The sequence below is a fragment of the Caretta caretta genome, chromosome 1 (genome assembly GCF_965140235.1).
Source record: "Caretta caretta isolate rCarCar2 chromosome 1, rCarCar1.hap1, whole genome shotgun sequence".
Classification (NCBI taxonomy): domain Eukaryota; kingdom Metazoa; phylum Chordata; order Testudines; family Cheloniidae; genus Caretta; species Caretta caretta.
The window spans coordinates 182,165,277-182,178,053 of NC_134206.1; the positions used below are offsets into that span (position 1 = coordinate 182,165,277).

Consider the following 12,777-nt stretch of genomic DNA (forward strand, 5'->3'; position numbering starts at 1 on the left):
CCTGAATGCAATGAATTTAAATAGAGTAAACCCTCAGATATTTGGTAGGTATGATTTGGTATATTTTTGAATATATATTATACTTTTCTTCATTTGAAACTCCAAGTCACACACACATGCGCTGCCACCAAGTAATTTCCGTCTCTCCTCAGTAGGTAAGTAACACTAGCTAAAATGTAAAAATATTTCCCTTTGAAAAAGTAAAAAAACCCCCACATTTCAATATTTTTTTAAAATCTTATTGGACTGAAACTATTTGCAAAATTTGCCGAAGTAATAAATAGCTTTGTTTGACAGAAAAATATATTTTTAGGCAAATGAGCTGGAAAAAAAAATTGGTGAACAGTTTTATACCTGACAAAAGTAGAAACCATATGTAAGATGTTGTCAGTTATAATGAGCAAGCACTGTAATTAGCTCCCTGCTCCTCATCAAATTTTAAAAGGAAAGGGTGAACCATCATAATTTACCTAGACATTCAAAAGGCTTTGACAAAGTCCATCACAAAGGGTTATTAGGGAAAGTTGTCATGGTATGAGAAGTAAAGTATTGTCCCATATAGGAACTGGCTAATAGTAACAATAGTAATAAAAGGTCAATTTTCATTATGGCAAAAGGTTAACAGTGGGATGCCATCAAGATTCCACTGTAGGATCAGTGGTATTTAATGTATGTTGTTAATGATTGGGAAATGGGAGTGAGCATCGAGATAGCAAAATTAGCAAATGAGAGCATTTAGATACGTCAACAATGGAAAAAGATTGAGGTTTCTTTTGTTTGTTTGTTTTGAAGCCCTTAATGGTTTTCAAACCTGCTCCTTATGACCTTTACAAACAAGTATCTGGGTTCACATACCATCATCCCACTTTTAGTCAAAGTTAACTGGAACAAGTCCTACACTCCAGAACTTACTCTTCATCCTCTCCCTCCCCTCCACATGTCTCACTTTCTTCCTGCTCATTTTCTATCATCACTTTGAAGATGTTCCTTCTAAAAATATTACTGAATGAAGATTACGCTCTATATATTATCTTTCCTTTAAAATTAACCCTCCATGTTTATTTGGGCTTAAATTTCCAGGAACAGTATTATTCTGTATATATTTTTATTCTCTTGTATAGTGCTTTCACAGGTGGCTTTATTTAAACAAAACATTTCAGATGCAATCTTAGCTATGGTGCAGATTGTGTGCCACCATAATAATATTGTTTACTATTTTTATTATTTATTATTGTAGTGGAGAGGAATTCAAACTTTTGAAATGAGGAACCCATAGCCCTTCTCAAGCATCTTCTTGAGAAGACAAGATGATTTACCAAACAGTAAAAAACAGTTGAAAATGTCAACATCAAGTGGAGAAGGTAACTGTACAGCTTTCATTAATTTCAATGAGAGTTCTATGGTGAAATAACCTAGTCAGCTTTGAAAATATTAACTACATTTGTAATAATGCCCCCCAAAGACGACTGTTTATCCAAGGATTGGGATCTAAATTGGTATTTACACAGGCTTTATTTCAAAATGGGGATTGAAAGCTCTAGCTACCATACTGGTTCAACTATTTTAAGTACTAACGTTTCATCTTGGTTTTTTTCCGTCTCTTTCCTAACCTTGGTTTCCTTTTACTGGCACTTTACCTCCAACTGGTGGCTTCTTACGAGGTTGCCATCCAAGTTGCTCTGTGAATTGGATCACTGGGGGATATAAAAAAGTGAGGTGACTCACACTCTTGGGATTCTGACATTGATGTGCCATTGCCATGCCACAGCTCGTTCTCAAAGAAAATATTAACTTCTTTTGCCTACTGATGTATGCCTTGCATGCTTTTCTTCCACGCACTCTTAGTAAGTCCCAGCTTTCCATTTCATGTCTGGACATATCTGCTTTGCATTTGCCACATTCCTCATATAAGAATTAAAAATAGTATTTACATTCCAAGTTAAGGGTAACAATTTTGTAAGTATTATAAACAAGTTAGTAGCAGAGAGTTAATGTTCACCAATGGTTACAGTAGTGGGTTGGGACTAGAGGTCTGGAAGCTAGAATTCCTGGAGCCCTCTGTTGTTAAGGAACCTTGAGAAAAATCACAACTTTCTGGTGCCTCACTTTTCCTGTCAGTAAAAATCGATAGAAATACTTACCGGCGCCATAAGGGCGCCATGAGCCTGAGATATTAAATAATTGTTAACAAAAGTCTTCACAATCCTCTGACGAAAGACATGATGAAGTGAAAAGAACTTTTCCGCAAGGAAAACGGCTGAGAAACATAATTCCCACAAAAATGATGACACGCTCTTCATTGTCAATTTACAAAATTAATTTAGTGCTCAAAAAACGTGATGGGGCAGCCCTGGGAACGGAAGGCCTCCATTTAACTTCAGAAGAGATATGGCACAGCAGAAACAGTACTGGCACTCACGTGATACAGTGGAATCTATTACACTGTGATATGATGATATACATCTAATATGGAGAGGTACAGTACAAACTTCCTCATGCTGACAAACCAATGTGGCTCAGTCCTGAACCACACGGCTCACTTCCAATGGTGAGTGTAATAATATCCAGGCCTTTTCAAATCTTAGTTTCTACTAAGACTCAACAAGAGTGCCAGCTGTGTTTGTAGTTTTTTGTAATGTAGAAACATATCCAGTAGAAACTTGGCTAAGACAACCAAGTCACTTCACATACGACGCTCAAGAGCAGAAAATGGTTATACAATATATTGTATACACAGTCAGGCTTCATTAGTAGATGGAACAAAAATCTCAGAATGGAAAAATGGCAAAATAAATTAATAATAATAAAAAATCTCCAGATTTAGATATGGCTAGTGATTGTGCTTTCAAAATAAACATTCTGATAAGGTGAAAGGCAGCTTCTGACAGAAGAAGTATAGAAGGTTTTGGTTCAAAGAAATTACAATATATACCTGACCCTATCTGTGGTAGTGTGTGGAACCCTTACGTCAGCCTAGAGCTGGAGCCCCCTCAAACCATTTTGTGGGAATGTTTGATGTCAATTCTACCTTACATAGTTTTTATGCCAGCTAAGGAAGTAGAAGCCTCTTGCAAACATGGGTTTGCTCAGATCCAAATTTGTGGAGAGGGGTGGTGGTGGGGAAGCAGCAATGCAAAAATGAGAGTTTCTACCCATCTCTAATCACAAGGTAAGCATGCAAAGTTATTCATACATGAAAATGAAGCAAATGAATATGGTGATTATCAAAGTGATAACTCAAATGCACATTAAAATGCACATTCTTTCTCTGCAAAGAATATTTGAATATAACAATAATTTTGTCCTAAGAAGGTGCAAGCAAATTTAAGTGAAATGTCAAAGAGAAAATCAAAACAAATCATACCCATCACCAGTGGCCTTTAATTTAATCTATTGTTTTCATGCAAACACTGATTTTGGAAGACTTCAATATCCTCCCTCAAAAAAACACCAACAAACAAACAAAAATTTCAGTATATCTACAGTTGTTTTTGATGACTCTAAATATATCAAAATTGCTTGAGAAATAAGTTACATAATTAAAACAGAATGAAAACTTTTACTTACCAAAAGAGAATTAGATCGATAATTATGTGTATATTGTTCAGTGAAGTATTCTGTATTGTGGTCCAGTCTCTGATGTCCTCCATATTCTGGTGCATCAGAATCCAGCACAATTTTATACTTAAAACAATTTATTAAGGAACTATAACTGTTGTTAAATGTAGAAAAATGCTGTATGACATTGCACATCAATATATTACAACATTTTTTTAAAAAAAGATATGAAACCATTCAAGAGGAGGAAGAGGGTTGGGAGGATGGGGAAGGGATATTTAGTCAACTATAGAAACTCCACACTTGTATCTTGGTGTTTTCTTATACACTAAGTTATAGCATTTTTTTTTCCTATTTACTGAAATTTCCATCTTATGACAGATTCCTAGGAAAGACAAATGTGATTTAGTGTCCTTTGCAATTTCCTGTCAGTGATCATATAAGATATATAAGATATTTTTAAATACTTTAGTTTAGGCAGATATCTATGATTAACTACACCAATCATTCAATGGAACAAACAATGAAGAAAAAGTGAATTGGACTAAAACCAGTATTTCTTAAAGTACCTTGACACTGACAAATCGCCAAATATCATAGGTTATTGTGATTTAGTGGTATATTGTCATCTTTAAACTGGGTTCAGTGAGTCTTGGACCAAGTGAGTTAATCTGATAGTGATGAAAATATATAGTTTTAGTCTCAAACTGGTACAAAGTTAATTAATACAACTCTGTCCACAGGTACAGTACAGAAACCTATTTGTTTTTATTTGGGGACAAATAAATGTATTGTTAACTGAAAACTTTTTTTTAAAAACAGTGTGTCTGGCCACAGTTATACAAATCCAAGGATAGAATTTATTACCACGATATAATTGTCATGCTTTTTGGAGTGGTTCACGACCATGAATGTCAGCCTCAGGGCACGCTGTCAAAAAGCAGGGCAGAAACCCCAAACTGGTTGTATGTTCTATAATTAGATTTCATCAATCCAGTAAAAAAAGTGAACTGAAACACTATAACAGTCTTACCATGGAGTCACATACAGTCCCCTTGGACACTCCAGTCTGTCTATCTTACCACTCAGGCAAGCTGAACTCAGTGATAGTTGGCTGCCACACACTAAAGATCAGAAAAGATTCAGGTTGCTTCCAGTCCCAAGAGACTTACCCCTGATCAATTTGTACCTCAGATATCACACGAAAGACAATGCTTGTAGCCAATCCTATAGCCAACTAACTAAGGATTGATTAACTAGGAAAAAGAAACAAAAGAATTATTTAAGAGTTAAAGCAGGCAACATATATATGCAAATGAATTACAGTCTATGGTTCCAAAAGGTGGCAGTTGTAATATGTCATGACTGAATGTCTTTTAGGGCTAACCCAGGTTGATCCTGAGGATGTCTGCTTAATTTCCTAGCTCCAGTCTTCAGAGTCCAAACATCAAAAGAGGGATGAACATTTTTTTTTATTTCCTTGTTTTATTTTCTTCTTCCAGCATTCAAGATGAAGGGATTGGCTTTCTTGCACATAGCACCCTTACGGCTGTGAGAAGGAGATTAACCAAGTCTTTGTAATGTGATGTTCTACAAATGGTTTGTTCAGTTTTTCTTGATAGGTGGGGAGGGGATAAAATTTATAAAAGTAAAAATTATATATTACTTTATAGCAGTGGATACAGATATTCCAAGTACGATTAATGCATGCATCAATTTACAAGTGTTTTATAGAGTCTAAACACATTCTTACAAGTCTAACACCTATTTTGAATAATACTAATGTACAAGTGAGCTGGTCTGGTTCCCAGTATGAATTGGTCAGTGCTCAGCTGATATCTATAGCCTTGGCAAGACCTGGCACCTGGTCTGCCAGCGTCACAATAACAATTAAGGGATGGACTAAGGTATGGAGTGCTATATAAAACAATTTAGCAACATATGGAGTTAGGATTTTTTTTGCATAGAATAAAAAACCGAATCTAGATGAAAAAGGAAGAGAAAACTTTACTTGCATCTCTTGCAGACAGCCAAGAGGGAGAAATATATATAACAACCTTAGCTCTGCCCTGTACTGTGTGCTATAACCATAAAATTACAATTAAGGCATTTTACTGGCTGTGGTCCCAGATTATATTAAACTGATCTCTCTCTCTCTCTCTCACAGTTTTGGGGTCACATTTAGTAAAATGCCTTAATTGTAATCATATGGTTGTTGCACACACTCCTGGACAGAGTTTAGGTTCTTGAGCAGGGGAGTTAAGTGTATATTTCCATACCTTACCATGTTTGAATTTCTTTTAGCTGTAACCTTAATTTTTAATTTCCAGAATTTGTAAAGTTTCATTTTGGGATAACTATAACATCCCTGTAATATTTTTGGCCCTTAAGTTACAGAAGCATACTTTCAATCTTAGCTAAACAGTAACACTTTTTGGTCTTGGAATACATACAGCAGATAGGAACATGTCTGAAACAGTGTTTTGTAATCCACCCACTTAATTTTGAACCATAGAAGAATCTTGTTTCAATGGAGGCCTACACTAATAGGATTACAGCAAAGTAAAGCCATACTCTTTCATTCAATGGCTCTTAAACTGCTCAAAGGTGTCTCTGTTTGCTCAGCCTTTCATTAAAGTGCCTGCTCAAAGTCCAAGGATTTTGATGTTAAGAGAATTGCTATCGTTTATATCTTTCTGCACTACTCTCTTTATATCAGTTGATGAAGCTTAGAAATTTTCTTCAGAGTTACAATCCACTCAATTTAAGTGTCTAGTAACAAGAAAGACAGTGCTTAAAAAGTGACAATACAAAAAGCAGACCAAACTAAAAAGTAAATGAAATGTTATTTTGAGATATTTCAATCGTTCAATCAATGCGATTACAGTGATTTCTTTGGAAAGAAGCATGATCTTTAGCAGTAAGTCTACACAATGTCAAAAGCAATTAAGCTTTTAATTAAGGACACCAATGACCTCCATGAACAGTATTTTCTGTGGGGAAGGCAATTCACTGGAGTGGGCCAGAGATTTCTAGAAGGTTTAACCAGCTAAGACAAACAGAGAACATTGGCTATCAGAGCATGCCTTAACAAAATCTCTTCTTTTTTTTGGAAAGTTAGCTAAATGGTACTTTATTGCTAGCTTTGATCCACAAAGCCTTAGGTTACAACTGTACACTTGCACAAATATATCTGCCCTTTTATTTTATAAACGTCCAAGTTAACCCTTGTTTGTTGTCATGAACCACATAAAGAACCATAAACTACAACTTTTAGTGACTCTCTCTGGTACCTTTCCAAGCCTAGCCTCAGCAAAGGCTGCTGCTCTGCCACTGTATATTTTATTAACATGGCGGGGGAATGTCTCCCTCAAGAATTTCACTCTTTGCTTCTGTGATCTACAGTATACATTACATTTAATAATTTATCAATGTTGCTGAAAGCTTTGACATCTTTAACGATTCCTTTAAAACTATTTACAGCAAATGTAATCTTCATGGCTATGTTACCATTAAAACAAATTATCCCATTTTCTTAATTGAGGGTATGAGAATATCTCCAGCAATGCTTTTAGATACCAAGTAAACACCACTATCCCTCCTCACCCCCTAACAAACATCCATACAATTATTCACATTCTCATTAATGTGATTCAAATGTGTTTTAAAATCCTAGCAAATTATATATTTCTTTAGGAACATGTATAGTTTGGTAAACTCCATGATTCTCAATCCAATTTAGACCTCAGAGAGAGCTGGACAAGCTCATTCCATTTTAGACCTCATGGAGAGCTGGATGAGCATCCAAATTTGTGAATGCTGCCTTCATTAAAACTTTCAATGACTGCTATACCTTTTAATTAAGTGTGTAACAAGTATTTGCTTTTGCATTGTAGCCTCTTTTGTTTCAGCTACAAAGTGTTGGTAATACTAACTTGCCTCCAGACTATGAAATAAAGCCTGGTTTCTGTTCATTTGGATACCTTGACTGTAAATGTCCTAAAACAAATACAACTGAGAAAATCAGCAAAACCAGTGAACTCTTGTATACAGAGAGCTTGAATGGAACGGCTGTCATTATCTACCATGTTAATTACTGAATTACTATGCTTTTATGATGTTTTGAAATACATATTTTAATGCAAATCATTAAATTTAATCTTATGCATGCTTAATGACACATGAAAGACCACTAAGTAAATGCAAATCATGTAAAATAGCATAATTTGTATTTTATGCCTCAACTTCTAACACAGAAACAGAATTCTATTATTTATGAGACACAAAGTAGGTGAGGCAATATCTTTTATTGGACCAACTTCTGTTGGTGGAAGCTACACATTTTTGAGCTACACAGAGTTCTTCCTTCAGGTCTGGGGAAGAAAGCAGAGTGTCTGAGCTAAGAGCTCTTCTTTAGGCAGAGTTGATCAGAACATGCATTGACTCCTTGTAAAATGATGTAACCCATAGATTATAAACCCTTCATAAAGTAACTATTCTTTTCCACACTGTCTGGTTTGACTCATGGATGCACACACACACAAATACTCACCACAAATTAAATATAGTGAACTAAAATAATTTGGTTCTTCTATATTACATGTAAAAGAGCCCCACTAGGCAGACTTTAATGGCAGGTTTCTTACCAAGTTGAAGAGGTTCTCTTTTCATCAGCCAGGCAATATAAAGTATCCAGATAGTATTCCTTTAGAGACAAATTCAGCTCCCTTCCCCGCTAACCAGTCTAACCAGTTTCGAAGTCACTAGGTGCAGAGGTAGGGTTGATTTGTGGAGTCTATACAGTCATGCAGGAGGGGGCTGAAGACAAACGTGCTCCAGCAGAAGAGCTAGAGGTAGGAAAACTCAGATCTGTATTACTGACTACAGAGAAGTGCCAGATCCAGCCTCAGGAATGAAGAGGAAGAAGAGGAGGAAGAGGGAGATAATTCATCGCCCATGCATGAAGAACCCCAGTACACAGCCTGACCACTTGGGCTGAACACACTGGGGTCAGTACCACATGTTCTTTCACCTTTATTTCAACCAAGAGATGGAATTAATGCACTAATGCCATTCGAATGATTCTCAAGACAATAGTAGTGAAGGACAAAAAAAATAAAAATACAGTAAGTGTATTTTTGGGGAGATATATGAAAAATTATGTGTTGGGAAAGCAATATGCAAGAAATAAATTCAGGACTTTTACAGATATAAGCAGAATCACTATGCTCTCTAAGATATCTTCAATAAGATTGAGCAGTATTGGAACTATACAAAAATAACCTGAACTGTAGTTAAAGGTTATAGGTTAGCCTACAGTCATATAAAGAGAGAGACTATGAAATGCAGGAAACTAGGTTAATGCAACACTGCAGTTCAGATTTAAATCATACAAAAGTTAGAATTTGCAGTTAGATTTACAAAACAGCTATACCTCTGGCATCCTTGCACAAATGTAGCATTTTCTATTCATGTATCTGGAGTCAAAGGTTAAAAAAATTGTATTTTTTCTCTCTCTCCAAACTTAAAAACATTTGATAGCTACATGTGATAAACCTCAATCTCTGTATGCATTTTTAAAACTTTGAAAACAATGGGTGGCTTAGTAATACTTGATTTTTTCTCAGCTCTTGCTACCACTTCTTGACTGAAAGCAGGGAGAAAGGATACTGTCCTGAGGTCAAAAGGAGGACAGAGAAATCAGCAGATAAAGTGTTAGATCAAAAACTCTTCTGAGAAATTGCCATCAGTAAGAACAAACAAAAAAACCCTTTCAGAGATTAAACTTAGGCTATTGTTTCTGCAAGAAGTGACTAGGTAGCAAGAACCATGACAAATGAGTGCAACAAGGAAGCACCCACAGTGAGAGCCACATGGGCAGAGAGAAGGCGAAAGCCTTTGATCCTTTAAGCAGTCCTGGGATAGCAGTGGTACCGCCAGGGTAGAGAGCTGTAAGCTTGACTTCTAAAATATCTAGAACGTGAAGCAATTTAATGATGCATCTTGGTGAATCCCCATCAGTTCACAAAACCAAGGCTCTAATTATGGAACAAACACTGATTGTTGTATTTTCATTTGTTTAGTTGACATTAGGTTTTTATCTGTAGTTTAAAAAAATAGTAAAATAAATCCAAGGCCTTCCTCTTTATAAAAATCAATGTTGCATCTGTACATTAATCTCAGTTGTTAGCCTTCTTTCTTCACTCTTGCTTTGCTGTGGACAGATATTTAAGTGGATCGTTTGGCCCACTTTTCACATCCCTTTGCATGCCCCGCAACGTGTTCTTGGTTCTATCAAATGTCACTTTGTCATTATGTAGTGTGCAGTAAGTGGAAATTTCCCTGAAATACTTCAGGATACCCTTTTCCCCTTTTTTTCTGGACTTGTCTTGTGCTAGCACATGGGAGGCAGCATTTTCTTCATAAAAGACCGTAGCTTTAGGTCACATTCTTTACGATTAAGTAACTAGTTAAGATAATATACCTATTTTTGCCCTCTAACTCACCCTGCGTTTACAGCCTGTCAGGTTGTGTCCTCATCTATATTTTAGTCTGACCATCATCCACCTACTCAAGAGTGAAGTATCTCTAATATCTAGATAGAATTGATCCAGAAGTGGTTTCCTTCTTTATCACCTTCTTCAAGCTTGCTTTGCCTTTCATCATATCCATTCCACCTCTGGACTCAAACTTTCCTGTCTTTCAGTGTCAACTACTCTTTGTGATTTCTCCATGTAGGCTTCTTTCTACTAGCAAATTAACTGCCATTTGCATTTTGCCCCTCAGTCTCTAGAGGGAACACTTGTGCAGGTGTCTTCAGAAATGAGGATTTCAGCTTCTGTATTTGACTGTCTTAGCTCATTTGGTAGACACTATACTGGTCTTTTCTAATGACAATGAAAGATTTTAAAAAAGTTAAAAGGGAACAAGAAATATTCAATCCTCCTTAACTAGGGAATGTACTATGGGATGGTCTACATAAGTCTCTTTGCTAATATTAAATCATGTACACTGTCACATTAACTGAAATCACTAAATTGCATTCCAGTCTGAAAACAGATGTGAGGTACTGTATATTCTAATGTAAAAAGTTATGCAACATTCCTGTGTTACAAGATTCTGCAATATTTCCATTAATTTCCTTCCATAGATTTGTACCTCAAACTCTTTGTTGTTTGGAGAACATCCATTATCTCTTTGGACAAAGTATCTGAAGTTTTCTTTCACCTACCTCAATCAGACTTGAAAAATTTAGAGAATTTTGCCAGATTCCAAAAAGTAAATACTATTTAGCCCCATTTACTTAAAGGACCTGATCTTAAAAATCTTGTTTGTGTGCAAGAAAATAAATAAATAAATAAATAAAAAGATGATGAAATCATCTTTGGTACAAATGATACAGGTGGATTATTAGAAGCTGTGTCTCTACCGGGGGGGAGATGTGCATGTGAAACCTAAGAATAGGAATCACATTTAATAGAAAAGACTTAAAAATATCAGTTCAGGAATAGGTTTCTGAAACATCTGCCTAGATATCTAGAAAACTTGTCTAACAAATAAACAAACAATCAAAACTTCTATTAGTAAAATTTTATATATAGCAGAAGTTCTTGTCTAATTATGAACATGAAATATAATGCTTAAGAATTCTGAAAGAATATTTCTATTTTTTTACAATACGAGACGCAGGAATTACTGCTGTTAGTTTTGAAGCTCTAGAAGCCTTTAATGTCTGACTACACCCCTAAATCAGCAATGAAACTGGATCAAACTTGCTTTAACCCCATGAGATCTTATAAAGTAATCTACAGTATGGGTCTTTTAATTGGCAAAATACACGCAGGCAACTAATGAGACTTGAAAATGGAATAGTTTATTGCACCTCCCAAAGATTATTTGGGAAAAGTTAAAAGAATTCTGAACTGGTATTTACTCAGCACTATATTCTACAAGTAGACAATGTGAGAAGGCATTCTTGTTTCATATACAACTAATTACATTTTAAAAGAAATCACATTTTTAAATAGAATGAACCTTTCTGAATCATCAAGTATTTGATGATGAAGAACTGTATTTGACACACCAGTGATACGGAAGCAAAACGCTAAAATCAAATGATTTTCGGTTCAGCTATAATGTTCTTCCAACAACAATTAAAAACAAAAATAAAAAATAAGCAATGCAACACAAAGAGAAAACATTAAAGTCACTGAAAGATTTTTTTTCTTTTTAATAAAAATGGCTCTACATCAAGTCTCATCTCCTCGTCATCCTACAGATATTCTCGCCACATACTTTTATTGCTAGCCACCATGGTGGGTTTCAATCCCCTGCAGTTATCATTAAAATGTTAACTGAAAGCAAACAATTGGAGAAGGGCCCTCAAGGTTAACACCTTTGGCTGTGGTTTTGTGCTGAGCAGAGTTTTAACACCCTTTGAGCGTGGCATTGAGCAAGATTTATGGTAACTGCTCTGTGTCTGGTAGCTTTATGGGGAGCCTTTAAGCATTGTTAAAGTAATTTTTAAAAGTTGGGTGGTTTTGAGAGGGATTTCACACATTCCTTCCTCACAATGTTTTGCTCACAGCACTTATCAAGTGCTATGCAGGATTACTCCCATGGTTTTCCGTGGCGAGTGTTTGGTGGTGGTGGAAGGGGAAAAAAGGAATTATAAAAATATGTTCAGTGTCCGATATCTTCAATGCTAATGTAGTTTTGTTTCCCTTGTCTGTATTATCACATAAATTGTTAACAAAGCCACAAAGACATTTCAGTTAACCTGTTTTCTGTTTTTCATTCTGGTGCTTTGGACAGCGACAGTTATTTCACTGTCATGAACCCCCTTAAAAAAAAACCAACAAATTAGCAAATTCACGGCCCAGGAGGGTGCAGAGAAGAGGGCATGTCGGAAAGATTAGATTGTTTACATTTCAATCGCAACAGACTTCTAAGAATTCACAATAATGTGCCGTGAATTCTGCCATCCCATCCCAAACATGTGAGAGGTATCACACTGATCATTCTCAGAAAAGGTGGTGCACATACAAGTGGAGTGCACAGTAACTTTTATTTACACACAAACATTCATCAAACAGAGTTAAAATGTTTTTAACAGGAACAAATGAACCAAAAAAAAGTCAAATTCTCTGAGAAGTGGGCAAACACGGATGTCTATGGACACCACCTTGCCTTTTCCTTGCCTCTCAGACTGACAAGAGG

The 12,777-nt window shown here is 35.8% G+C and overlaps 1 protein-coding gene across 3 annotated transcripts in view; it reads right to left on the minus strand.

Annotated features, from left to right (window-relative positions):
• Positions 1 to 12,777, minus strand: part of GBE1 (1,4-alpha-glucan branching enzyme 1) — a 281,100-nt gene that overhangs the window by 18,587 nt on the left and 249,736 nt on the right. For all 3 annotated transcript variants that reach the window (XM_048868880.2, XM_048868889.2, XM_075117745.1), the window contains one exon: positions 3,568 to 3,685. In XM_048868880.2, the coding sequence (XP_048724837.2) occupies positions 3,568 to 3,685 (118 nt within the window). The remainder of the gene's footprint in view (positions 1 to 3,567; positions 3,686 to 12,777) is intronic.